This window comes from Penicillium waksmanii (assembly GCF_028829765.1).
Source record: "Penicillium waksmanii strain IBT 27052 chromosome Unknown utg000005l:1.0-5232799.0:1.0-5237142.0, whole genome shotgun sequence".
Taxonomy (NCBI): domain Eukaryota; kingdom Fungi; phylum Ascomycota; class Eurotiomycetes; order Eurotiales; family Aspergillaceae; genus Penicillium; species Penicillium waksmanii.
The window spans coordinates 2539933-2565810 of record NW_026643252.1 but is presented as its reverse complement, the minus strand read 5'-3'; the positions used below and the strand labels follow the sequence as shown (position 1 = coordinate 2565810).

The following is a 25878-nucleotide window of genomic DNA, read 5'->3' as shown; positions in this document are numbered from 1 at the left end:
GACATTTATGGCGTTTACGGACTCTACTGCTAGAAAGGTACATAGAGTGAGAAGAGTGATATAGAAATTATTACTACATTATGATGTGTTTCGTGGCCCCTGACGAAGTCTACTTTCAGTAGTCATGAAGAGTAAAGAAAGGCTGGCCTTCAAATTTATTTGATATATTTTATAGATAGGTCAGCACAGGCTTTGAATACCAAGCTGTGAGACAATATTCCGTGAAAATGCAATGAGTTGTTCGCCTTCTACTTTTGAATCTCCATACGCCTTGCCGGTCAATAGTAGCTTGATAGCCTGCTCGAACTGCTGACACATCCGATGCGCAAGATCGCCAGTGAGTTGGTATTCTAACAGCCGACGATGGTTCCGCTTCGGACGATACTCCGACTTTCGAAACTTGAGAATCGGGCGCCAGAATCCGAGTTCAGTCAAAACAATCCCCAGGCTATAGGTATCGTATTCACGCCTGTATCCGATCCGCGGATTTTCGGTCAGATCAGGGTGCTGGTATGCTGCTGCCTCATCCTGGGAACGAAGCGGCATAGAGACTGCCCTAGGATCGTCTAATCGAGAATACCCGAATCCAGATAGATATGGATACTGAAGCCAGTCCATGCTTTTTCCGGATTTGATAAACAGAATGTGTGAGCTGCCCAAATTTCGGTGAAGCCAACATGTGGTATGGAGTTGCAATAGGCTATTGGCTAGGATACGTGATACTAGAAAGCAGTCATTCAAGCTTGGAAATACCGTATCAGCACCATTTTGTGGATGGATCAGGTCATAGAGGGAGACAATATCCGGCGGTTTGTCATCCTCTAAGACCGGAAGATTGTAGATCAATCCAAAACGCTGTTGAGACTCATCATGGCAGTAGCCTATGCAGTCCATCACTTGAAAACCTTCGGGCTTTGGGCTCCGGCCAAGGGCTATTGACAGTTCAGCTATTCGCTATTCTAAAATTCTGAGCACTGCTCGACCGGGCAGAATTTCATCACCGTATTCTCTCCACTCCACGAGGACCATCTCCTCCTCGAACCGAGCGATGCTCCTGAGGGTTTCAGATAGTATCCAAACGAGCTGATCGACAGGTATTCGAGTACCTAATCGACAACCGTCAATCGACGAGGAAGATTCCAAATCAATCATGTGCATGCGCTGGTCAACAGGCGAGATAATCCCTCGTATGATGCTCCCGAGGCGTCTCTAATGACAGTGAGCCTTTGCACATCGCCGCTGGCTGAGGACATTAGGTAAATCTCATTGAAACTACTCAAAGAAACCAGTTTCTGTGCTCCCTCTAGCAGTGCATATAAGCCGTCGTTCAGCTCAACAGTACTTTCTTTCGTCCAAGCAATGCATGAAAATCCTCGACATCAACAAGCGACAGGGAGAACACAGCATGACAGCCCTCCACCAGTCAATCCAACGATCACCGAAAGTCCATATTCATTTCCCTACTAGACGCAGGAGCTGATCCGAGGCTGAAGTGCTCAACATGGTCTATCAAGCAAACAAATATAGACATGGAAACAACGAGTTTGCACCTCGTAGCCCAACAGGGTGAACCCTGATCTCTTCTTCACGAACCGCCTATTGGAACATGACCTCGATATCGACGCCGTTGACTTCTACGGTATTACCCCGTTTGCGTGTGCTGTAGCTGAAGGTAATCTGCACATTGCGAACGCATTGTTAAAACGCGGAGCAGATCGAACTATGGTAGATCTTGTCAAAGTCTCTGACTGTGGGAAAGAAAAAAAGCAACGGATACTTGATAAGCTTGAATTCCCAATATGATCACCAACAGAGTCATGAATAAGACCCCCCACATGGGGGGCCCAAAACAATACTGTAACGGAAAAGTGACGGAGAGAACCATAATGTAGATGTTTACGCGCTCCATAGCCGCAATTGACGCAGTGTTTCTACCAGGGCAGCAGTCCCAAAAGTACTAGTGTTCGCTATACAAACTGGGACCCGGCTAGTATACCATCTTAAAGCTATTCTACCTGTATCAAGGGCCTTCCTAGACTTAAACTAGTACCGACATCAACAGCACAGTTACGAAAATTTTTCATTGGTAGCAAACAAAATTGAGAGGGTCAGAACAAAACCAACCCGATGGTAAACACCGTATCTGTTTATTCTTTCTTCCAAAAATCGGAAAGGATATTAGGACGAGTTAAATACATAATAGTACATAATGTAAGCATCAAACGATTACATGCCGAAGATAATTCTGGAAAACATCAAAGTGAAAAGAACGACTCCCATCTTGGAACTGAACTGAGTGGTCGAGACAGACGATGCTCCATTGGGGGAAGAAGTCGAGCTCGAAGTGGATGTAGAGGTAGAAGTAGAAGTCGAGGTCGAAGTTTTGTTCGGAAGTGTACCGGTAGCAGTAGCCGTTGGGTAGGAAGTGGCAGAAGCCGTTGCATTTGTAGAACCAAAGCACCAAACATCTTCCCATTCGACGCCCGCATCGTAGAGACAGTCGGTCAGCATCTGGACCGATTGATCGACCGCAGGAGCGTAGAGAGCGCAATCATTGTTGTAGGCCTGTACGCCTGCGGGCTTGGCACAGACTTCGATCAGAGATTTGTATTTCGAGGAGTTTGGTACGCCGCAGGCTGCGTCTTCGACGGGTAGTTCATATTGCGCTGTTGAACCGCATGTATTGCTTGCCGCGGAGCCGGTAGCAGTTGTGGTCGACATGTTGTAGAGAGTCTTGATTTTCCGCTGTAGAAAGTCAGCTTAGGGAGGATATTAATTTTTTTCCCAGAAGTTCTAGGGGTATTATAAAGAAATAATATGCAATGCCTTGTACGGAGTAGGAATTAATATGTGAGAGCCTGTTGGTCCGAAACTGTGTGGGGCGACACAGGGGGGACCGACTATTTTAAATCGGCGTGCCTCTTAGATGTTCTGTTTGGCTCGGGACTTGGGACTGGAACCCGTCAAATCCTTTTGTATCACAATGACTAATATCTTTGACACTTCGCGCTGAGTACTGCGATTTTACAATAATAAAAGTTCGTGGCAATTACTCGTAGTCTTTCATTTAATATTCTCATACTCGCTCGTCGTGTGCCCCTAAACAATCGAGAAAAATCTAGGAGCATCCCAATTATCATCAACGGGGGTGACATAATTATACCTGAACTAAAAGTAAGCAGCCCATTTTATAACAAAATAGTTGGAGGAAAATGTCGCCAAAGACCTTTAGCTGGGATCGAGTTTACTAAGCTTGTCTAATTCTTGATATGTTAAGCTTTCTCGCATGGATTTCTGCTGGAGAATGTCGCGTGAAGCTAAGGAAATATCGTTAGCCCAGCTTGTTTACAAAACAGGCTAGAACCCGGCTCGCTATGCATTTAGAAAAGGGGGAGCTGGCTGGCAGGTGGTAGCATTCGCCAAGAGTCCGTCCTTGGCAGGCACCGACTATTTTTAACCGGCGGACCCACGTCGCCCGGGAGACAACTATGAGGCTGAGATTTCCTACCCAGTTATTGGATATCGAACCACCGATGCCAGTAGACACCCTGGTCAAGATGTATTTTCTCTCGGCGATCATTCTGAGCAACTACCCTAGATACGACGCAGTAGTCAGTGGAATTGCACGACACCTCAATCATTCGTCTAGTTGATAGTAACTAATAAATAGTGCGTTTTCTTTTTGGGCAAAGTTGCTGCGCTTACTCTGAGAGCATCTGAGGTGCAATTGGCGAGATGAGATTTCCCATAGTACTGCGAGCAAGTATGAAAGTTTATATCGAGCTGGATCAAGGCGACTCGATAAGGACGAGCTGCGAAACGATTTCCGGAAAGGTCGTTGTTGAATCGAACTCAACATTGAATATCTCCTCAATCACTGTCACGCTTTCTGGGATCTCTATTTCCAGATCGAGAAATTTCGAACAGAGCGAGACCCATAAAGTAATTGGTATCACAATCCCATGACCGTGAATTCATGCTGACAAAGTTCAGCTTTTTCAAAGAAGTGAAAAATTATTCCCCGAAAAGTCTGTACCAAAGCATTCCTTCTGTGGCTTGCTTTTGGGTGAAGGAAAATATACGTTCCCTTTTTCAATAAGAGTAAGGTGTCCCCTGAAAAAGAACCCCGTTTCTTCAAATAAGGATCTGACGGGTATATTTTAGTTCGCCCCGGTATCTGAGTGTTATGGAGTGGCAATAATCCAGCCTCACAGAATGCGAAGTGAGGAAGCTCACGTTCTACGTCGGTTGCCTCCATCATGCGGGGAGCCGGGAGCTGCAGCGGAAATCAAGTATTTTCTAGAAGTTCTGACAACGGGGGATAGAATACTAAAACCGTATAACAACGTGGTTGAGTTTTCCAAAATGAAGCTTAGAATGTTTAAAGGCACAATTCTTTCTGACTCAAACTTTAGACCCATGAAATATGCTTTTGCCCGCTTTCAAAACTGACGCCCATGAAATCACCTTTGTGTCGACAAGCATCTATTTGCATTGTGGTGGGCGATCTTACCTCACCGGATGAATTCTCGTGTCAAATCAATACAAAACTCCTGAACGGGCCGTGTCTTTTTTCTCAAAATTCCATTCCGCTGGCCATCGAAATCAATAAATTGTGTGGAGATCAGTCGGAGCTTAGGCTGAACGACTTCCAGACGATGCTTATTGAAACAACAGAAATCCGCGTAGGTAACTCCACCGAGTCCCTTCAGCGCTGCTGGATCATACAGACCATGACGAACATGAATCAAAGCCTTTTCGGAGAGGGCATGCCGCTTGGAGATTCCGCCGATCTCCCGAGTTCCATATGGTCGGCTCATCCGGTGCCTTCCTCAATTACCCCAAGCTTTGAGATCTGCAATATCAAGCGAACATATCAACTCGAGGTCCGGGTTGGCTTTCTGGTTGGATCCGCGAAGGTAGAGCGGAGATAGCCCCATGCTTTGATACATCAACTTTTCTAATTCATGATTATAGCTCAAAAAGTTCATCCGGGAGTTTCAATTTCCCGTCTACATCTTAGTGAACAGTTCTAGTTATTAGGAAAACCAAATTAGGCTCCAGGCATTGAAGTTCTAGAGTTCTCAGACCGGTTCAAAGAATGGGTGCACATTATTGTATTCCAGGCGGCTGCCAACAATGTGAGGGACTACAAGAAGCTTGAACTTGTTAACCCATTTTTTGTTCGGGGCCGGTGGAGCTTTCTAAAGCTTTAAAAATACTGACAGACGGACGGTATTGAGATTCCCCCCATATTTTCTAAATAGATTTGAAGCGTGTGCAAACAATGCAACCGAGCAATACAACCGAGCTTATCAATATATTGCTCGAAAAGCGTTGGATAGCTCAAAGGAGAGCTACATTGAAGCTTTGAAGGTAGTCTATTGATCTCACCGTCGCGGTGCCGGGGAGAAGTCGCGGGGCTCGGCGGGCTCGGCGCTTTGGCATTCCGCCGAGGTCTACCTGCCGCTCCCAAGCATTTCAGCTTAATTCCGCATCTTTCCATTCTCATCTACTTTACTTGCAGGGTATATATCGTGATGCCATTTTCATTTGATATCATGCGAGGGCCCCTCGCGAATTTGCCTCGGTGCCATGCTGTGCACTTGCACATCCCCTGCTTCGATGCCAACCGCTACTTGTCTACCATGGAGTCCCCCAGATCCACCGATACGCGCTCACAAAAAAGTCAGTATTTCAATTATGAATCCTAGTATTGAAACTCATTTCTAACTTCAGAGTACACCAGGTCGTGCCTCCGACGGTTTATTGCGTTTAATGCCCCTGGGTGGATCTATCACTCGGGGCGTTGGCTCGTCTCATGGAGCTGGCTATAGGAAACCGCTCTTAGAATTACTCAAAGACCAGGGGATAAATTCCTGTATGGTGGGCTCGCGCAAGGATGGCTCTATCCCCAACAACGAGCACGAAGGCTGGCGTGGCTTTCGAATCGACGAGATTCAAAAGAAAGCCAAGAAGTCAGTGAAATTTTTATCACCAGATATCTTGATGGTCAATGCCGGCTCCAATGATTGTATCCAGTCCTTCAACACCGCAGAGGCTGGAAGGCGTATGGGTGAGATGCTCGATTATCTTTGGCTAGCATGCCCTCAATCCACGATCCTGCTTTCTACTCTAATTCCCAACATGGACCGACAGGTGGATTTGGTGGTGATGGATTTGAATGATCAGTTTCGTGCATTGGCAGAGAAGAAGAATATTGGACAAAAGAAAATTTTGCTGATTGACATGCACTCATCGGAAGGGCCCGGTGCCCACGAGCTTGTCGACGGTATACACCCTAATGACGAGGGATATGAGAAAATGGCCGAATTATGGTTTCGTGGCATACAGGAGACCATTGAAAAAGGGTTTATTGATCGATAAAACCCCAATTACAGTCATTATCAATATGTCTGAGACCACTTTGCTTCTTCCGACGAACTTGTCGGTATTAGCTTAGTTTCAAATAAACTCATTATAAAGGGGTCTTCCAGGCACTTAGATTCAGAAAGTTTACTCAATCAGCCAAGGAGCCTCCGAACCCTTGGCTTCTCTATCTCAAAACGGCGAAGATTGCAACTTATTACTAGACACTGCGCTATTACAATAATGACTACGGAAGATGTCTATCCAAACTCCTTCTCGAAATTTCGATTCAGCTTGATCGGAAGTTTCATAATCGCTCTCCGTATTAAATTATTTTGAGGCTTGAAGAACAATATGAAATTGCGTAGAACTACTTAAGATATCATTTCAACTCGATGATGGTGGTATGGATCGGAGAATCGGGTGTGAATGGCCATCTAGTGAATTTCATCAAAATTTCACGCTGTGATTCTTGGAGATCAGCGGAGACTTTTCGAATTCGTTGGCTCTCCAGCACATCGTTCTGTTCCACAACAATTCGGGCATTTTCTTCCTCGAGCTCGATTATTCGTTGAGCACACAGACCGGAATATCGATCTTGCCAAGCTCCGTGGTAGAAAGGGGACTGGAGCATCATATTCACGGCTCTTCGCCGGATGAGGGGTGGCGGCAGCGAGAGGCGACAAGGAATAGGGGAGGGGTGAACCCAAGGTCGAAACTGAAAAGTAAACTAAAGTTCTGTGCATCTTTCCACGATCTAGTGATATCCTCAGCGAGCTCAACGGCAGTTTGAAAGTGACCGACATAGTTGTCAAATATCGTTTCACTCTCGGAACCATACGTCTCGGCTATAATGATTGAGACGTGGTAGTAAAGATTCAAGAGTTTGATTGTGCAGCCTTGCAATATCGAAGACTCTCCAGAGAATTGAGAACTGGAGTTAAGAGCGCTCTTCCACTGGCGTAAAAGAGTGCTAGAAGCTCGCGTTGGAGCTTCATCCCTCACAGGCATATCACGCTCCGAAGATGAAAATATGTGGTTCATCACTCGGTCAAAGTCCACACGGGCAGAATTGAGGGAGCTGTATGATGATGGAATTGTTGGAGGTGGTAGGCAAAGGGGAACACCGAGATCTTTTAACACATGCCGGGAGTCCATGCATAGTGAAAACTGCACGCGCAGCCGCTGTAGGATCGGGGTAATCTGATTATTGACAAAGTCAAGGGTCGTTCGAGAGTACTCCTGCAACTTGCTGTATGTTGCAGTATTGCGCCTCCACCAGTATAGCAGTCTTAAACCTGCACTAAGGTGGAGAAGACAAGCAGCATCACCGCTTCGGAATTGCTCGAAACAGATAAAAAGGATACAAAGTATCAGGACAATATCTGGTCGATGGGACATGTCGGACGATTCTGTCTGGACGGACTTGATGGCGAACGTATAATGTCTCAAAGCTAACATTTGTGCTGCGATCTCGGCATGTTTGCCTGATCGACGTATAGAGGTAGGAGTATTCCCAGGCTCCAAGCTCTCATGCAGTGAGGCTAATGCAGTTAGGGCATGCTTGATTGGAGCCTCTTTGTGACCAATTTGCAGCAGTGTGGGAAGCCAGTTCTCCACATCGCGTTGGCCAAATATCCGATGGGCGGTTCGACTTCGGAAAAAAAGGAACGCTCGGCGTTCGTCATCGGTTAGAGAATCAAATGACAGGGCTTGCTGAGGGGAGGTTGAATAACCCTCGCATATTCGTTTTGTAGTCACACAGCGCAGGCATGATGGCTTGGTCTCGTCGCATTTGATACGTCTTCATCGTGAATGGTTAGCTGGGTAGATAATATCTTGCTGGTTCAATGGCGTCTACACACCGAGACCTAGAATCCGTTGGTCAGCAGTTGATTAAATAAACATTTGAAACAAACTCACTTGCAAGTAAGACAGCCGCTCCGTGTCTTGCGTTTTGATACTGCTGTTGAAGCACCAGTCTTCATTTTGGAATGAGTGCCGAAAGTTGGAATGAGTGCCGAAAGCAGTGATTTCAGGGTTCCTCCGATGCGATGACTAGAGGCAGCCTTGAAACTAGCAACCTGGAAGATCAATCGCGGTGAGCTTCAGCTCGGGCAGCGATCTTTCTGGAGATATCATCAGACTTGTGGGATAGGGGATTAATGCATGATATGCGTCAGTGGGAAGTTCCTCTGAAGTCGGGCGGAGGAATGACTGCCGTGCCGCCTTATTTACCAGGTGTCGACAAAACCAGTCTCGGTCGAATTTTTAGTAGGAAATAAAAACCTCTTTGAAATTACCTACATGGCCCGCAAATCGTAGGACCCAATTACCGCTACTATAGTACTATGGAAATTGAGTGATTATCTATTATCCAAAGCCTCGAATAATTCCTCGTGGACAAGCGCACAAGAACTTGGATCTAACATGTTTTCACTTTTACTTCCAAGTTTTTATTTCTCTATCTCTGGAACTATTAATTTATTCGGAAAGCCTATGTCTATGTCATTTAAGGTCTCTCGAACGCATTATAGTAGCTGCAGACTTTTGCAATCGCCCTATCAAACTTTAACACACCACTTCCATTTCCAATCCAATAATGCCCATCGCGACAGCGTTATACTAACCATTCCAACAAACAATATTGCGGAATAAAACCCTATCAAAATTTGAGGGGTTGTCGACTGAAGCAATTTTCCGCCGACTGGGACCGTCAACAAAACTCCAAACGACGCCACGCTATAAATTGTGCCATAAAACCGGCCATAGTCTTCGGTTCGGCAGAGCTGCCCTGCACAAACAGGGGCTAACGATAGCCATCCACCAGAGCCAAACCCAAATATGGCTACAACAGCGTATAGTGTAGCTTCATCTTGCGAGCCGAATGGGACCCATACTGCTGCCATGACGATCAAGGTAGCACATACCATCGATATAAGTGTGTTAAATCGACCAAGTTGATCAGCGGCAAAGCCCGGTATAACCCTTCCGAAAAGGCTCATGCCATTTAGGAGAGTCAATGAGTAGAATTGCACATCCTCCGACATGCCCGCATAGCGAACGTATGTTGGTAGCAATGCAGCGCAGCCAAATATGATGAATTCAAAAGAGAAAACGGCAACTGCAAGAAAGCATAGACGGGGTGATGCGAATGCTTTAAAGTCAATCATTGACTTTGTCGTGTTTTTGGTTGGAAGACGCTCCTTAACAAGGAACACGCCCACCATGTAACACCCTAGAGCTATAAAAGCAAAGATTCGAATTGACCACAGCCATCCGTGCTGTTGAAGTAGAAAACGGAGCATTAAGGGTATAAGAGCTCCGCCGGTTGATGACCCTGCCATGCAGATGCCAGATGCCAGACCACGATTTCGATAAAACCAGTGACTGAGCACCGCTATAGAGACTGTGGTGATAATAGCAGATGATATACCGCCGAGAACACCGAGGCATAGCATAAAGTGCCAGTACTCAGTGCATTCCGCTAGTAAAATATAGCAGAGAAAGTTCGCTAGACTTCCCCCTATGATCAAAGATCTTGACCCGTACCGGTCAAACAGAGGGCCGACTTGAACCCCAAGGAAAAGTGTCAAGAAAACAAAAATTGCAGTTATCCAGCCAACATCACTGACGCTATATTCAGAAAGTTGATGGGTACTGATGTAGTCTTGAACGGATCCAACTAAAAGCTGAGTTAGCATGATATTCATGGTACGCGGCGAGGATAAGGCGGTTTCATACTTGCGGTTTGGAAACCAAATGACGGAAACATCATTAAAAATGAGCCTAAGAGGCATGTCCATGCTTGTCTGCTATTCTCTGGATATGTATCCTTGTCATCCTCGTCCTCGGACGAATCTGTATCATGTCGAGTCTCGGCCGACTTGTCGCTGATCGGCTGCTGATTTAACGGCGCACGAGGCTCGGGTAGTGTTGATCGTCGCATATTTTTAAAAGAAATATCGTCTGGAACTTCAAGTTATTAGCATGGTATTTCAGGGTATTCTAAACGAAGTTGTCATCGTGCATACTCGTGATGTCGACCTCCACCTGGGGCAAAAGACAGAGTTCCGTCAAGCAGAGCTATGGAATCACCCGGGCACCGTCGTGAGGAAAGATAAGTTGAGCTGCTGGGGATAAAGCAATTGAATCAAAATTTTATTTCGAAAATAAGAGAGAGAAAAGAAGAAGAAAACCAGAAGATCCTGAGAGGATATACTCTTACGCCCAAGACAACTCGGCGGAGCATTCACTCTTCTGCGATTGGTCCGGTCGCTTTTTTAACTCATAAGCCAATCAGCGTTCGATTATTTTCTGGAGCCCGTTACCCATCGATTCTGGTGGTTTACACTGATAATCAATGATGAATTTTCATTGAGGCGCTATTGCAGGCCTAGTACGGAGCAAAACAGTTACCCTGGTCTTGATCTCGCCCTGGCTTCAGAGCGCATTGTCATTTGTCTAAACATTTACTAGGAACAAGCCCCTCCACCTTCTAAGCAGTCTTTCTACGAGATGGAGGAAGCTGGAGACTGATATAATCCTACTAGGTAACGGGCATATTTGATGTTATTGGACAAGCAGGTGACTTTAACCGAGATGGATAGAACAGAGAAAGGTTGTATTCGAAGGAATTACAACTACAACTCGGACCGTACGGCGAAACAGGTTGAACATGTTAAAATGCATGAATTGCTATCGACTGTACATGAAAGGGAAATAACCTAGACGCGACAGGAAGGGGATCAAACGGAGTAAAGGAAATATGGAGACAACCACCTCCACTGGCCAGGAAAGAATCATTACCAGCCCGTAGGAGGGGTTAACGGAGATCTAGACGTAGAAAATATCGACCAATTCCTGCTTCTTTTTAGAAAGACGCCAAGGAATGGGGTTGAGGGAGGATGAGGGGGGCTTTTCGTTTTCTTTTCTTTTTACATGCCGGGGGAGATCAGCTTGCCCTCGGCACGGCTCTCGGGGTGCCAGCCACCAGCGAAGGGGGCACTGCCGAGCTGCTTCTGGTGCTCGCGGATGCGAGCCTCAAGCTCGGGGCGGAAATGACGGATAAGACCTTGAATGGGCCAGGCGAAGGCCTCACCAAGAGCGCAAATAGTGTGACCCTCGACTTGCTTGGTGAGCTCCTGGAGCATGTCGATCTCACGCTCGCGGGCGTTACCGGTCTCCATACGGGACATAATCTGCTGAGTCCACTTGCTGCCCTCACGGCAAGGAGTGCACTGACCGCAAGACTCGTGGCGATAGAAGGCCGAGAGGCGGGAGATGGCGCGGACAATGTCAGTGGACTTGTCCATGACGATGACGGCAGCGGTACCCAGACCACTCTGGGAGTCCTTGAGGGCGTCGAAGTCCATAAGCTGGTTGTCGGCGACGGACTTGGGAATAACGGGGGTCGATGAACCGCCAGGAATGACGGCATACAGGTTGTCCCAGCCACCACGGACACCTCCACAGTGCTTTTCGATCAGCTCGCGCAGCGAGATGGACATCTCCTCCTCGACAGTGACGGGGTTGTTGACGTGACCGGAAATACAGAACAGCTTGGTACCGGCGTTACGCTCACGACCGAAAGAAGAGAACCAGCTAGGTCCGCGGCGGATAATAGTGGGAACGACAGCCACGGTCTCGACGTTGGTGACGGTACTGGGGCAACCGAACAGACCGACGGCAGCGGGGAAAGGAGGCTTGAGGCGGGGCTTGCCGGCCTTGCCCTCGATGGACTCAATGAGGGAGGTCTCCTCACCACAAACATAGGCGCCCATTCCGCGGTGGATGTAAACGTCGAAATCGTAACCGGTGCCGCAGGCGTTCTTGCCGATGTAGCCGGCGGCGTAGGCCTCGTTGATAGCCTTTTGCAGGACAGCCGCCTCGTGATAGAACTCGCCACGAATGTAAATGTAAGCCGCGTTGGCGTTCATAGCACGGCCAACAACCAAGCAACCCTCAATCAGCTTCTGGGGATCCTTGCGCATAATCTCACGATCCTTGCAGGTACCGGGCTCACCCTCGTCGGCGTTGATGACGAGATAGCGGGGGCGAGGGTCCTTGTCCCAGTCCTTGAAGTTCATGAACGACTATAATCGAGGAAACGAAGCCTCTGTCAGCCAATTGCCCGCACAATGCGTGGAGTTCAAGAACATCTCAGCCTATCGGCCTATCCCACTTACGTATTTCAGACCCGAGGGGAAACCGGCACCACCACGACCACGCAGGCCAGAGGCCTTTATCTCGGAGATGAGCTGTAGAATTGTGTCAGAACAGTCAATTGGAATTCAGCTTTCACCGTGTCCACCCGATCCTTGACCCGAGGTGGACGGGAAACGTCGTGACACTCACCCAGTCGTGACCCTTGAGCACGATATCCTTGGTGCGATGCCAATCACCATACTTCATTGACGACTTCAGGTCTGCGCCATGGTGTCCGTAAAGGTTGGTGAAGATCCGATCCTGGTCTTGGAGGCCGCCATGGTGCTTGACTGGGGGTGCCTCCTGCACGGTTGCGAAGGAGCGGGCGGCCGCCCCATGGGCGCGGAGTGAGCGGGTGGTGAGTTGGGAGAGGGAGGAGGACGAGGGAGCCGCCGCTCGGGATATCATGATGACGGATTGCGATGTGTGATGGCGGGTCTCAAGCGGTCATGGAGAGGAAAGGAAGGGGAAGCTGCACGGCAATTCCTGCGCTTGCTGAACGATCCGCCTTTACGAGGCGCTTGATTGGACAGTGATGACACGTGATGTGCTGACTCAGTGTCCCTTCCGGCGGTTTCCTATTTCGGATGAGAAGTATCGTTGTTAGTTTAAGTACCCAGAACGATAGAAAGTAATGTGTAGTATGAATGAAAGTATCGAGACTGAAGAGAGGTAAAAAGTGAGCCCTCGGAGCATCAAATCTGGGCCGTGCTATCACGTGCATTTGCCCAGCGCAGCTGCCTGTGCGTATCAGGCGACATCGCGGTACTCTATCAAGGTATTTTCTAGGAAGAACCTCTTGGTAATTATATGAATTTTCAATTTCGTTCAAGTGAAAGATCCTGCACATAATCAAGTTAATTTGTACCTACTCAGGTGGCCAATAGGCCAATCGTTTAAGCTTCCAACAGCCTGAGTTTTTTCTTGTTTCCATCTATACTACTCCTGCGGTACATATAGCACCGCCTGCTTTGGCATCGCTGGGCTGTTCGTCAATACCTGCAGCGGATCTAAAGGAATCAATACCATTTCCCCCTTCACCACTCGCCAGGCCCATTGCAGCCACTTCGAGTTCAGCCACCCGCTCTCCGAATCCAGCCACGTTACCCCATCAGATTCAGCCCATGACTGTGCGCCCTGGTTCTGGACGTATGCCCCCAATTGTTCGAGGACTCCACTACATTCATCCTCCGGGCTGCTTTGAAGAGGATACTCTTTCAGAAGGAAGTCCACCCACCGAATCAGACGTGACGACAGCTGGGACTGCGCTTGAGGTGAGCGTCGGGTAGCAACCAATAAATTCACTACCAGCGCAAACAGGGCCTGCGGGTCTGTTTGAAGGGCAGGGACGCGCTGGCTACCAGCCTCGCCCAAGATGTGGGCGAAACACTGCTGACTCGGCGCTTGCATCTCAGCTGGAAGTAAACTGTAGATCTCTCCCAGTCGGAACAACTCCCCATTCTTGGGGAGGAGAGACTGTCGCTCCAGCACACGCACACGAATCCGGGACATAATATCGTGCGAGAAATGATCCGCCGGAATCTTCTGCATATGCTCATGGAGAAGAACCTTGATATCCTCCCATTCCTCACCCCGTTGATGCTCCCGCGCGCGAGAAATCGTCCACGCCGCAATAATCAACGCAGTCTTATCCAGTGTAATTTGTCCGTTGCGATATATTTGCGCAAAAGTCTGCTTCAGGTTCGACGGCTGTTCTGGCAAGTCTTCGGCAGTTTCTTGAAGGTGTGCAATATGCGCAATAAGCTCGAAGCTAATTTGCGCTAGAACTGCCAATGTGTTTCGTCCGCTGCCGTAGCCACCAGGGATAGAGATGTCGGTTTCTGTAATCTCTAACTTCCTGCGCTCGCGCTCGTTGGCCTGCATGACTGCTATGGCGTTGAAAAGAGCTGGTGAGAAAATCGAGTGTTCCATCGGTCTTTCCTGTGCCAGCAGTGGGTAGAAAATGTTGAAGATGTAGTAATGGTCTTCAACGGCCTTGGCCAGCTCTGGGAACATTTCGGCCTGGCGGGCTTTGGCCTGACCAAGTGGGCTCTCTTCTGGAAGGCCAAGCTTGACAATACGGTAGTCCGTAAGGTTATTCAGGATACAGAATCCGTAGTTCACCAGCACTGTTCCATGTTAGATCTATCAATACCAATGCATCTACCCCGGAGGAAAATACTCACACTGCTCATTGTTACGAGGTCCGTAGTTGTTGGAAATTTCCTCGCCGGGCGAAACATTTTCCTGCACAAGCAAGCCAACATCTGCATCTCCAGCCCGCCACTCTACCTTCGCCAAGGGTCGATGGTTAGGAAGATCGATCAATGGCAACAAGACCGGGACCGAATCTTCGGGCAGGTCAGCCTCCTCTAAAGCCCCGGCCAAGACTTTGGGGGAGAACGCCCGCGATGTGATAATAGTTGATGCCCACAGGTACAGTTCCCTAGATGACGATCAGCCCAGCCCTTGAACCTGGAGTAATATGACTGTCAGAGAAACACCTATCCCAACTCACCAAGTAAACATCTCCAACCCTTCAACCCCCAGCTCCTCCAGCTTAGACATCCCCTCGTCAAATTTCTTATCCCAATGCTTATACCTAAAAACCGAGGCATCCGGGATCCCCGTGCCCTGAAGCCAATCGACATCATGCTCGCCAAAAAATAAAGGCGTCGTCAACTGGCCCGGCTGAGGCAAAGTCCGCAGATAAGGAAACCAAAACCCCTCCTCACCACGCAGGAACTGGCCCATAAGGTAAAACGCCGTCGTCTCCTCTCTCCCGACAGCATCGATGAATTCCCTCGGAAATACGACGCCGTGGCTGGGAAATGAGCCCGTGGGACATGTGTAGTCGATCGCGTTGAAGTAGGACATTGTCACATTCAGTGGCGTGCTGATTACACGCGTCTCTTTGCTGATGGCTTCCGGCAGGTCGGTCCTCACTTGGATGTGGACGCCCCGGGTATCGTCTTGAGCGACGAATACAGTATCTGCGATGTAGCCGCCATGATTTGTGACCCACTGCACTAGTTCTTTGTGTGATTCTAGTGAATGACCATTTGATGGACTGGTTTGTAGGTTAGCTATTTTTGCTCCTATGGCTGTGGGAGGGGATATAAAAAGTGCATGAAACGATGTTGCTACTCGGATACTCACTCCTGAGACGCGGCCATAATTCAATACTTGACCAGGCAGTCTCTCTTGGTCGGGCTAGTCTTTATAGTATGACAGTTTAGATCCGTGTTGAGCAAAGCGAGAGCGAAGAGTGATATCATCGAAAAGATTTGGCGGGATGGTGGGCGATCCATGAGCCCGGCCCACTTTTTTTCCGCTACACGCCAACTTGAACATCTAAACCACCACCCGGTCTAACAGTCGAAAATTCCAAGTTTGAATGCCAGGTAACTTCAGTTTGTACTATATCTACTGTTTGGTCATTTTCTCGTAAATCTAATTTTACCAAACTCTTTGCGACTCTTAGCGTGCAACTTAAATCAATTCATCTTCTCTCACAACTATCGTACAAGGGCATAAGTCAACTCAATTAGAGACCAAGAATCATGGGGCTCGTTAGATTCTTCACTCGGTGCATGCGATGGTTCAGACTCAAACACCTCATGAAAATGCATATCCACTCCCAAAGACTCGACCAAAGATGGAAAAAATATATACAAATCCCACATGGTATGGGTGTAGGCCTCCCAGCGAGAAGCCTCGAAAGCAAAGTCATCGAATGCGCTCATCTAGATTTTTCCCAAACAGCGAGCAGTCTCGTAAGTATGCAGGCAGTGGGTCGAAAAGGAAATGGAAATTTGAGATTGACGAGTGCTGTTAGATCATCTAGCTCTGGGCCCCTCTTTAGTTAAGAGGTTGAGGACTTTCGACCCGGGACATGGATTTCTACAAGCCCGTCGTCCTCGCCGTCGCTGCTATCGTTCTGGTCGTCGTCAAAGTGGGATCCGCTCACAACCCGTGATCGGCGGAAGCCGTCATACCGGGCCTGGCTCGGGTGGTTGGAGTAGCCGAGAGACTCGTTGATGATAGCCTCATCTTCGTCGTCCGAGTCGATCATCCCAGTGGCGGTAGGTGCGACCATTTCACCCATCTCGTCGTCATCATCTTCTTCGACCTCCAGCGGGACACGGACTCGCCGCCTCACGGATTCAGAATGGCCGTCTCCATCCTCATCAGAGGAATTGTCAGAGAATGAGTCGGGAGGGCTAAAGCCCGAGTCATGGAATGTGGGGGAAAAGGTGTGATCCGCATTAGATCCAAAGTCTGAGTTAGGGAAAGCCGAGCCGCCTCCATCCGCGTCATCATCAATGCCAGCGATCACGAAAGGATTTCCGGACCACTCAGAGTCTCGAGTCCTGGCGTCTTCGCCGTGGTCATCGCCATCCTCGTCGATATCATCATTCGCCTGTTGCTTTTGGGCAGCAAGGCGAGCAGCCAACTGACGCCTAGCTCGTGAGGGACCAAGGCTCAGAGGGGCAGGGGGAGGAGGTAGAATTGGAATTGGTTGGCTGGTGGAGTTTTCGGAAATCTAGACAAAAGCATTGTTAGCGCAAATTTCTGGAACTCATGGTAGGGCAGTAATGCAGTGGAGGTGCAGGGGTTCGTGAAGCTAAGCGCCACCTCAATAGGAAGACAGCGCCAGTCAACACAATATGTTTGAGTTTAAGAGAGCGATAAAACAGTGAGCTTCCTCCGTCATCGATGAGCCGCCCAGAGAAAATACAATAAACATGATCTCAAAAACGTGGTACATGCAGTGGATGGATCCAATTGAAATATGACAGATATCATAGACTAGGGAGGGAAGAGATGACTCAAAGATTGCAAGCGGAAAGATCAGTGTCTCTAGCGAAAAGCGCATCGAACCAATCTACTGGCCGTTATAGCGTCATTCGCCGCCTGATCGATCCGATTGCCTATCTTGCACCAGTCTTGCCAGAGTCATTGAATCGACATGATTTAAAAGGTATTATCAAGGGTAGGTAAGGTGTATTGGGAGGTATCGTGCGCACGTTCGTCACGAGCCGTGTTCGTTAGGTGTTGATCGAAAGGTTACCCACATTCTCGGAGTCGCCTTGATCGGCATGAATAGTGTTGTCGTCCTGGTCCTCCATTTCCTCGTCTTCATCGTCGCTTGAACTGGCAAAGCCGCTTAGAAGCGATGTGCCACCACCGGCCCCGAATGCTCCTCCAGAAACGCTTCCTGAGTTGATGTCAAAGCCTTGGAATGTCGATCCACCGATACCACCGTTCAAGCCTGCGTCGGCCAGAGCGGAAGAGTTTGAGAATCCTCCTTGGTTCGAGCTAGCCGAGGTGAGTACAGTCTGGCGAGATCCGACAGACATGTCCGGGCGCACGCCGCCAAGGATCGCGTTATCCCGTTCCCTGGTCTCCGACAGAGTTTGCTCGACATAGTCAATCCACTCGGGGTTCAAGACCGACTCCATGACGGACCGTGAGAGCAGTTCAGGGGGATGGCGTTCACTGAACTTTACGACTTCTTCGGCGACAAGGGTAAGATGGCCCATGTAGCCAAGTCGAATCTGCTTAGTTTTCTGCGCTTCATCACTGCGCTTTTGCCCCTCAATAATTGCAGTGGTGATTTGCCCTTTCTCAAAGACATTGATGGCCAGAGCCCTGTTATAACCACGCTCCATCGGCCCATTGAAGACTTGTTGAACAACGTCATAAACAACATTGTGGAGGAAGTTGTTCCATGGGAAGCGGAAGAAAAAGCCCTGCGTATAAGTTAGAGTCGGCACCCTGATGAATTGATCAAGGTCAATAACTTACTAGTATCGTTGGAACCACCTCATTCTCAACGAACATAATCTTCAGGTAGTCGCCAACAACAGGTTGTCCATCAGTATCATACTGAATATACTGCTCGGCAGGATCTTCAGCACTGCCATCATTGATCCTCTCGGATTCTTGTGCGGGTTCGGAAACAGGGGGGACCTCTTCTTGTTCAGCAGGCTGTGAGACGGGCTCTGCTGGCTGCTTCTTTGGGGAGAAGAGTGGTGGGGGAACGTCCTCGGGTTTGGGTGATATGGGCTCCTTTTGCTCGACTGGCGTAGAAACTTGTTCCTCGCTTTGAGCTTCAGTTGCGAGCTTGATGTCGGAAACCTGATCCGCAAGAACACCACTGGGGCTTGCTGGTGTTTCGGTCTTCGTCTGGTCGGTCGAATTAGACTCAGTATCTACCTCAGAGCTCTGACCAGAGACTTCGGTCTGTTCTTTGTCTTCAGGCTTCTCGCCGACCAAAACACCAGAAGCCCCAACGTCCTCGAAGCCTTCTTCTTCACCTGCGCGTGGGCGAAGAGCTTCGGGTGACCCAGTGTCCATGGCAGAGCCATTGGTGAAATCCGCCGTTGTCTCATTGTATTCCATACCGGAATGGTCGTTTCGACTGGGATTGAAGAACCCTTCACGAATCAACTTCTCGCGCTCCGCATTGCGCTCTCGGACATAATCGTCACTGCCAGGCTCATTTAGAAGTCCCATGTTACTGCAGTGAAGAAGCTCCGCCATCAACTCGCAAGTCTTAAATCGATCAAAGCCAAGGGGCTCAATTTTTCCACCCCAAGCTGAGTTAAGGCTACCCCGGTCGACACTCTTCAGTTGAGTACCATCATGAACAGCGTGCTTGGAACTTTTGATTAGTTCCATGAAATGGGGGATATGGCGAGCGAATAGACGGAGGAGATTGCCAAGGTAAATTGGGTCATAGGGAGTAGGCATAGATTCAGGCCCACCTAGGTGCTCGGGGTCATAGTCGGAGTTGTTCTTGCGAATAACCTCAATGACGATACCCACACCGACCGTCAACGGATTGCCACCTTTCAGCATAGCATCAATAAGCTGCTGCACACACTCAGCTGAAACCAATTGGCGGGTCAGGCTGTTGGGGCCAATGCAAGATTGGTCATTGGGAGTTGCGTTTGCGGAGATGGTGATGATCGCCTTCAAGAAGTCACCAGCGGAGGTCTGAACAGAACCGGGGTATTCTGGCGTGAGGAAAGAAAGAAGAGTCGGGATCAAGCCTTGGGATTTGAGCCAGTCCACGGTTCCTTGGCCTCCCTCGGCTTTCTCAAGGCTGATGATTTTCAACAACAGATCCATCACCATCGGGTTATCGACGTGCTGTAGGAGTGAAGGAACAATTCCATCCAATGACTTAAGAAAATCCAACATCTCCTCTGTCTTTTTATCCAACAGTGTCTCATTCACCTTGGTGAAATAACTTGCTTGTTGGGAGTCTAGGGATGGAGGTCGCCGCAAGAACCCCCCAGAAGTCGCGCAAATAGGTCGGGCTTTCCATAATTGATTCCAAGATGGAGTATGTCTCTGAGGAAAGGATCTCGCAGGCGATGTAGGCGTGCTTGATGCGGTTCTTTTCGACCCTTTCCAGTTCCTCTGGGCCCAGGAGATCCTTGAGGGGATCGGACTCTTTCTCTTCATCGTCCCCATTGTCTTCCTGATCCGTTTGTTCATTTAATGTGGCCTCCGCACCGGCATCCTTGGAGGGCTCCTTAGAAGACTCCTTTTCGTTGGTATCATCGTCATTTTCTTCGTCGTCTTTTACCAGGCTCGGTGCGGTCACGTAGTCCATAAGCCGTTTCAAAACATGGTCCTCGCGCAGGTATTCGATCAGTTTCGTATTATGCTGTTTCAGCTCTTGGATGATCTCCGGCTCATCCAGCAGGTCCTCGAGGGTCACCTCGGGCTTGTCGAGAAGGGTATCGATGGTGGAGATACTTGCATATCCCCCAAAACGCCAGAACATGATGGAGTATATAGCTAGGCAGAGCGATTCATGAGAAGTCTTTTCGAGTCGTCAATCTCCGAGGTGTCGTAACGGAGCGGGCTATGGTACACTAGAAAGGGATTCGGCAGAGTGGAAGTGGTGGGGTGAGGAAGTTCACCGGGAGCGCGATACGCCGGGAAATCCACACGCACACAAAAAGCTCACGAAAGGGCCCGTTGGGGGGGAGGGCACGTCGAGGCCGAATGTAGTATCGAAAAGAGGGAAGGATAGAAGCAGGAAAGTTGATATAGGCCGAAGCGAACCTAGCGCTAAAGATGGAGTTAGCGATCGAGTGTGAATGGTTGCATCAACCCCGGAGCGGATGGTGTGCACGACGGCGCAGGCGGATCTGATCTCACGAGGCAGGATGCTGTGGGGCCAGCGGGAGAGATGAGGTGGGGGGGGGTGAAATTGTAGGGGGTAGTGAAGTAGTGAAGTGAGATTGAGATGAGGTTGGGAAAGAGGAGCAAGGCGCCACAACGTACCTCCGAAATGCAAAGAGAGTGATGGAGAAAGATATGGGGGGTTGGTTGGTGGTGGTGGAGGAGGAGGAGGTGGAGGTGGAGGTGGGAGAATTCACCCGAGAAGGTTTAAAGGGAGCCAAATGGAAGTACGAGCAGGAATGCAAGGGCTCACCGCGGGTCCATCAAGGAACAAGGGGAGAAGATATGAGGTTGTGAAGAGGACTGGGAGTAAGAGAGGTAGAGTAGATTAAGTGCAGGGGCGGACCAGATCAGTCATCCGGGAGTTGCGAGTGCGTGCCCCAGGGTGGGCGCGGGGGAATCGCAGCCCCCAGATAAGCCTGACTATTTGACATAGGAGAGTGGCTACTCGTAGGTGATTGTAGGAATTAGTGAGTACCCTTTTACTACACAATCTACAGTTGATATTCCTATCCCTTCCAGCCATTCCAGCCATTCCAGCCATTTATATTCTCAACTCCCTTCCTGTCGACAGCCTGGATATGCTTAACTCCGACAGCCCTGGAGTGTTCACCGTTCGCCTAGACCAAGCCAGGCTGGCTACAACTCAGTCATAATCCTTCACACTGAATGATCCCGACACTCTTACTCTTACCACCAGTTCCAGATTCGTTCCAGATTACGGTCATCTGGATTGATAATGTGGGCACAGATCTAGCCCCGAGCCCCTCGAAATTGACACGCACGAGGGGAGTGCCCAGGGACTTGGTTCTTGGTCACGTCCCACACGTGTGCCCAATCCACTGCCCAAGTCAAGTGTCAATGTGACGCCAGTATGAGTATAGCTGCATAATCAGATAGGGAGAATCAGCCTACCAATATCACATCAATTCGATAAATCATGCCTAAAGGCTATTACCTCGTGATGTATTCCCAAGACATCTCATAGTCATAGTCATAGTCATAGTCATGGTCATGGTCATAGTTCAAAGTCTCGCCTTACTCCTCATCACGTGCTCCGTATCTTCCAACATTTCTGCCTCAGGCGGCAAGGCCCCACTGACGTCGGCCTCCGCATGGCTGTTGGTTGTTGGTTGTTACCTAGCTGTGCGGTGGTAAGCATCAGATCAGACCTGAACGGGAACAACAGCAAACTCGGTGTCAGGACTCAGCTTCCTACTTGCTTTTCAAGATTTACCCACGACTGCCCCCTTCTACCAAGACCGCATTGTCTCTGCAGCTCCAACCTTCGTACCCCTCGTCCACATCTCGCCCCTCATAATGAACCGCCTATTTGGCTCCAAGAGCACGGCTCCCAAGCCGACGCTCGACGGCGCGATCTCCAAGGTAACCACACCAGATCCATACTAGGATATTCCCTCCATAAAGCACTCCCTAACAAACCAAACCTCCAGGTCGACGACCGCGTATCCAACATCGACGTCAAACTCGCCGCCCTAAACTCCGAACTCTCCACCTACCAAGCCAAGCTCTCCAAAATGCGCGACGGACCCGGCAAAAACGCCCTCCGCCAAAAGGCCCTCAAAATCCTCCAACGGCGAAAACAATACGAGGCCCAGCGCGACCAGCTCTCCCAACAATCCTGGAACATGGAGCAAGCCGGCATGATGCAGGATAATCTAAAAGAACGTCATGACGACAGTCGACGCAATGAAGACCACAACCAAGGAACTGAAGAAACAATATGGAAAAGTCGACATCGATAAAATCGAGCAGATGCAGGACGAGATGGCCGATCTGATGGAAGTCGGAAATGAGATTCAGGAGAGTATCTCGCGGGCCTATGATTTGCCCGAGGAGGTGGATGAGGCGGATCTGGATGCGGAACTCGAGGCTCTCGGCGAAGAATCGATGTTCGACTCGGCTATTGGGGAAGATGCTGTGCCGAGTTTCTTACAGGATGAGGTTGCTCCGCCACAGTTTATCGATGAGCCACCTGAACAGGCGAAGGTTAAAGAGGCTGCGGGCGGTCTTGGATAAATGGTTAATTGATAGAAGAATTATCTTCTTATTATAACCCTTGGGAACCCCTGCGCTATGGGCCTGTGGAGTGGATGTTATGGAGTTCTCTGTCTTCTTTTCTTTTCCTTTTTACTTGGGTTACCCCATTTACGACCATATCATCTGATAAACTATTTGTATTCATGCGATGGGATTCTCACTACCCGTATCGATAGCGCGAGAGCATAGGGCTGACTAGATATGCATGATAAAACCATAGTGACACTTCCAAGGACTGGTTCAATCCCTTGGGATGCGATAATTTTGCTGAACAGACGCTGCAGCGATGCTATAGCACCGCGACGTAGATGCAATGTATGTGCAGGAAGGAACAACGCTATGCAATGGGCAATCAAGATGCTTTACCCATGCCCACCAACACCAAGAGAGCCACGTTCATCACCACAATAATGATCCAGACGATGACTGCAATCACCGATGTGATAATGTGGTTCCGCATCGAGACCTGCTCGACCGACACCTCTCCATCGCTCTCGGTCCGTTCGGTGGGCACAGTCATGTATCGGTTAAAGCAAGTAAACCAAATAAGAGGGGCAGAGACGAAAGGCAGAATAACGCTCAGGACAACCTGGCTGGCAGTGAGGGTCTTGTCCAGCCCATCTCTGCCAACAGCTGCGGCAATGATGATACTGGGGATGATGCTGATAGAGCGGGTGATGACTCTGCGCACCCATGGCTTAATACTCCACTTCAGCATGCCTTCACTAACCATCTGGCCAGCCATCGTGCAGACAATACCAGCTGAGATACCAGATAGAAGGAGTGCCAGGGCGAAAACCAGGCCGGCAGCTGGCGAGATAGAAGAGGAGAGTAGTTTGTGGATACCAAATAGATCGGCATCAGCGCCACCCGGGACATCGTAGAGAGAAGCACCGGCGACGATGAGAATGGCACTGTTCACAAACAGGGCGAATGTAAATAGTGATAGTGCCAGCTCAATGATTGAGTACTTCAAGCAGCCACGAATAGCCTGTAGGGTAGGGCGGTACTCCACCTCCCCATCACTACTCCCTAGAGGCACGGTGGATTCCACATAGCCTGCTGTGACATCGAATTCCTTCAAGCGTGACTGTACCACACCACTGCCAAGGAAGAGGGAGTGGGGCATAACCGTGGCGCCAAGGATACCACAACTCTGATAAAGACTATATAGATCACAGATTAGTCAAGTGAACAATTTGAAAGGAAGAGTTGCGTGCATCGAGTGCTTGTTTGGCTTACCCTTCCGATTGAACGATGGCCGACGATGGGAGATATCCGCGGAACACCTCTCCGACTGATTGGTCTTTGATCAGAGAGAGCTGAATGCAAAAGCAGACAACGACTCCCAAGACCAGGGCCATGACGAAGAATTCAAAAAGGCGTAGCCCCCACATGGACCCATCGGGGCGGTAGAAAAGGAGAAGAAATAGGACATCAACTAAGGTAATGGCGCAACCCGCTACGAGTGGAATCTTTAGAAGTAGATTCAACGCAATCGCGCATCCAACAACCTACATCACATGTCAGTAAAACAGTTCACGTCAGCATACGAATTCAGCGCAACATACCTCTGCAATATCCGTGGCGATAATGGCAGCTTCCGCGAAGATGTACAGGATGATAGTCAGCCAGCGCGGGAGGTGTTCACGACAGTTCTCGGCCAAGTTCAGGCCAGTCACAGTGCCCAGTTTAATGCACAGGGACTGTAGGAGGATGGCAAATAGGTTCGAGATGAGAACGATGAAGAGTAGTTTATACTTGAACTCCGCACCGGCCGCAACGTCGGTGGCATAGTTTCCCGGGTCGATGTAGGCGACGGCGATCAGGAAGCCGGGTCCGATGAAGCGACCGAACTTGGCCAGGCTGCGGCCACAGTGCAGAGCGGATGATGAAAGATATTCGTTGAAAGGACGGCGAGGTGATCGGCCGGTCATCGAGGGTGGTTGGCACCCCGAGGCCGCGATCATCTCGCCGCCCGGCGACTTCTCGGTGGCGAGATCAGGTTCGTTCAAACTTTGCGGGCGAGAATCAATGGACATGGTGTCATCGCCTATTGCACCACCATCGTTGCCAGGCCTCTTGCGATGGACGCGGGAATTTGCAATGCCATTGAAGTCACTGCGGGTAGTGGTGTCCGGGCTGAAGGTCGGAGGGTTCTGGTTCCAGCCCGGATGCTCTAGATCGTCATCGGTGCGCGAGGGGCAATTCATTTCATGAGTGTCGTGTGTGTGTGTGTTTGTCCCGGTGTAATTTGCGACCTGTCTCAAGTGCGCTGCAGAAGGCTAAGGAGTTCAGAGTGGTGAGTGGTGAGTGGTGCCTTGTGGTCGGGTGAAGACTCGGGAAGCTTTTATCGGAGGAAGACCATAGACGGAAGGACCCTGGGAAGTCCGATACTGCCCGAATTTCGTGATGCTTGGCCGAGGAGAAGTTTTGTCTTCGGAATTTTTGCTTTATTTGCTTCAATATTGTGTTTTGTGTATTATGTTTTATGTTTCAAATATTTAGACAAACAAAATCGAGCCGAGTGGACTAGATTGGGGAGGTGTCTCAAAACCATGCAGGAGTGAATCGACGATTGCGTTGATCAACCATTTGGGGAAAGAGAGGGGCATGCAAACGGTAAAAGAGTGGACTGTCCGAGTCCAAGGTGGATTGTGGGTCTCCCCAACCTTGGAAGCTGAGACCACGCGATCGCAGATATATATACTCAGTGCTCCATCAGTAGGTTCAAGTTATCACGTATGTGGGTACGTGTAGAGTGTGTTGTTGTAGCCCAATCGCCTTGGTGGGGTTGGTTGTGCGACATGATGCTGCATAAACGAGCTGATTCCGGGATGTTGACCAGAATATGGGCCACGAGGTGCAGGGAAAGTAAGTTCAGGCGTTATGGAAGACGGTGTCAGTGTTAAAGTAATTAGTTCATGTAGTTCAAGTGTACCTAGGTAGTCAATAGTACTTTTGGTGAGTAGTATATAGTAGGAAGTGGTAGTATGGTGGAAGTAGAGGAAAGTCACGGTCACGGGAGAAGTA

General features: G+C 49.3%; 11 protein-coding genes across 11 annotated transcripts; 2 read left to right on the top strand and 9 right to left on the bottom strand.

Moving 5' to 3' along the window:
• Nucleotides 1–180: 180 nt before the first annotated feature.
• Nucleotides 181–894, bottom strand: N7481_005854 (prion-inhibition and propagation-domain-containing protein; the record flags this gene model as incomplete). The annotated part of the gene is made up of 1 exon (XM_057265073.1): nucleotides 181–894. One exon carries the CDS (start codon nucleotides 892–894, stop codon nucleotides 181–183), a length of 714 nt encoding a protein of 237 aa, XP_057122793.1.
• Nucleotides 895–2226: 1332 nt separating this feature from the next.
• Nucleotides 2227–2721, bottom strand: N7481_005853 (uncharacterized protein; the record flags this gene model as incomplete). Its single annotated transcript, XM_057265072.1, has 1 exon — nucleotides 2227–2721. The coding sequence occupies one exon, from the start codon at nucleotides 2719–2721 to the stop codon at nucleotides 2227–2229; it is 495 nt and encodes a 164-aa protein (XP_057122792.1).
• Nucleotides 2722–5648: 2927 nt separating this feature from the next.
• On the top strand, nucleotides 5649–6387 carry N7481_005852 (SGNH/GDSL hydrolase family protein; the record flags this gene model as incomplete). The annotated part of the gene is made up of 2 exons (XM_057265071.1): nucleotides 5649–5688; nucleotides 5750–6387. 2 exons carry the CDS (start codon nucleotides 5649–5651, stop codon nucleotides 6385–6387), a joined length of 678 nt encoding a protein of 225 aa, XP_057122791.1.
• A 364-nt stretch (nucleotides 6388–6751) lies between these two features.
• On the bottom strand, nucleotides 6752–7006 carry N7481_005851 (uncharacterized protein; the record flags this gene model as incomplete). Its single annotated transcript, XM_057265070.1, has 1 exon — nucleotides 6752–7006. One exon carries the CDS (start codon nucleotides 7004–7006, stop codon nucleotides 6752–6754), a length of 255 nt encoding a protein of 84 aa, XP_057122790.1.
• A 2-nt stretch (nucleotides 7007–7008) lies between these two features.
• N7481_005850 (Zn(II)2Cys6 transcription factor domain-containing protein) lies at nucleotides 7009–8357 on the bottom strand (the record flags this gene model as incomplete). Its single annotated transcript, XM_057265069.1, has 3 exons — nucleotides 7009–8173; nucleotides 8235–8240; nucleotides 8293–8357. The coding sequence occupies 3 exons, from the start codon at nucleotides 8355–8357 to the stop codon at nucleotides 7009–7011; spliced, it is 1236 nt and encodes a 411-aa protein (XP_057122789.1).
• Nucleotides 8358–8933: 576 nt separating this feature from the next.
• Nucleotides 8934–10318, bottom strand: N7481_005849 (MFS monocarboxylate transporter; the record flags this gene model as incomplete). Its single annotated transcript, XM_057265068.1, has 2 exons — nucleotides 8934–10054; nucleotides 10114–10318. 2 exons carry the CDS (start codon nucleotides 10316–10318, stop codon nucleotides 8934–8936), a joined length of 1326 nt encoding a protein of 441 aa, XP_057122788.1.
• A 988-nt stretch (nucleotides 10319–11306) lies between these two features.
• N7481_005848 (NADH-quinone oxidoreductase subunit NuoF) lies at nucleotides 11307–12984 on the bottom strand (the record flags this gene model as incomplete). Its single annotated transcript, XM_057265067.1, has 3 exons — nucleotides 11307–12464; nucleotides 12558–12629; nucleotides 12727–12984. The coding sequence occupies 3 exons, from the start codon at nucleotides 12982–12984 to the stop codon at nucleotides 11307–11309; spliced, it is 1488 nt and encodes a 495-aa protein (XP_057122787.1).
• A 531-nt stretch (nucleotides 12985–13515) lies between these two features.
• N7481_005847 (SET domain protein) lies at nucleotides 13516–15752 on the bottom strand (the record flags this gene model as incomplete). The annotated part of the gene is made up of 4 exons (XM_057265066.1): nucleotides 13516–14705; nucleotides 14763–15022; nucleotides 15095–15646; nucleotides 15736–15752. The coding sequence occupies 4 exons, from the start codon at nucleotides 15750–15752 to the stop codon at nucleotides 13516–13518; spliced, it is 2019 nt and encodes a 672-aa protein (XP_057122786.1).
• Nucleotides 15753–16441: 689 nt separating this feature from the next.
• Nucleotides 16442–20380, bottom strand: N7481_005846 (uncharacterized protein; the record flags this gene model as incomplete). Its single annotated transcript, XM_057265065.1, has 4 exons — nucleotides 16442–17122; nucleotides 17655–18332; nucleotides 18388–19793; nucleotides 19825–20380. The coding sequence occupies 4 exons, from the start codon at nucleotides 20378–20380 to the stop codon at nucleotides 16442–16444; spliced, it is 3321 nt and encodes a 1106-aa protein (XP_057122785.1).
• Nucleotides 20381–22104: 1724 nt separating this feature from the next.
• Nucleotides 22105–22824, top strand: N7481_005845 (putative SNF7 family protein (Cta1); the record flags this gene model as incomplete). The annotated part of the gene is given in 3 exon segments (XM_057265064.1): nucleotides 22105–22170; nucleotides 22239–22473; nucleotides 22487–22824. 3 exon segments carry the CDS (start codon nucleotides 22105–22107, stop codon nucleotides 22822–22824), a joined length of 639 nt encoding a protein of 212 aa, XP_057122784.1.
• A 373-nt stretch (nucleotides 22825–23197) lies between these two features.
• On the bottom strand, nucleotides 23198–25058 carry N7481_005844 (NRAMP family metal ion transporter; the record flags this gene model as incomplete). Its single annotated transcript, XM_057265063.1, has 3 exons — nucleotides 23198–24011; nucleotides 24088–24359; nucleotides 24417–25058. The coding sequence occupies 3 exons, from the start codon at nucleotides 25056–25058 to the stop codon at nucleotides 23198–23200; spliced, it is 1728 nt and encodes a 575-aa protein (XP_057122783.1).
• Between the last annotated feature and the right edge of the window lie 820 nt (nucleotides 25059–25878).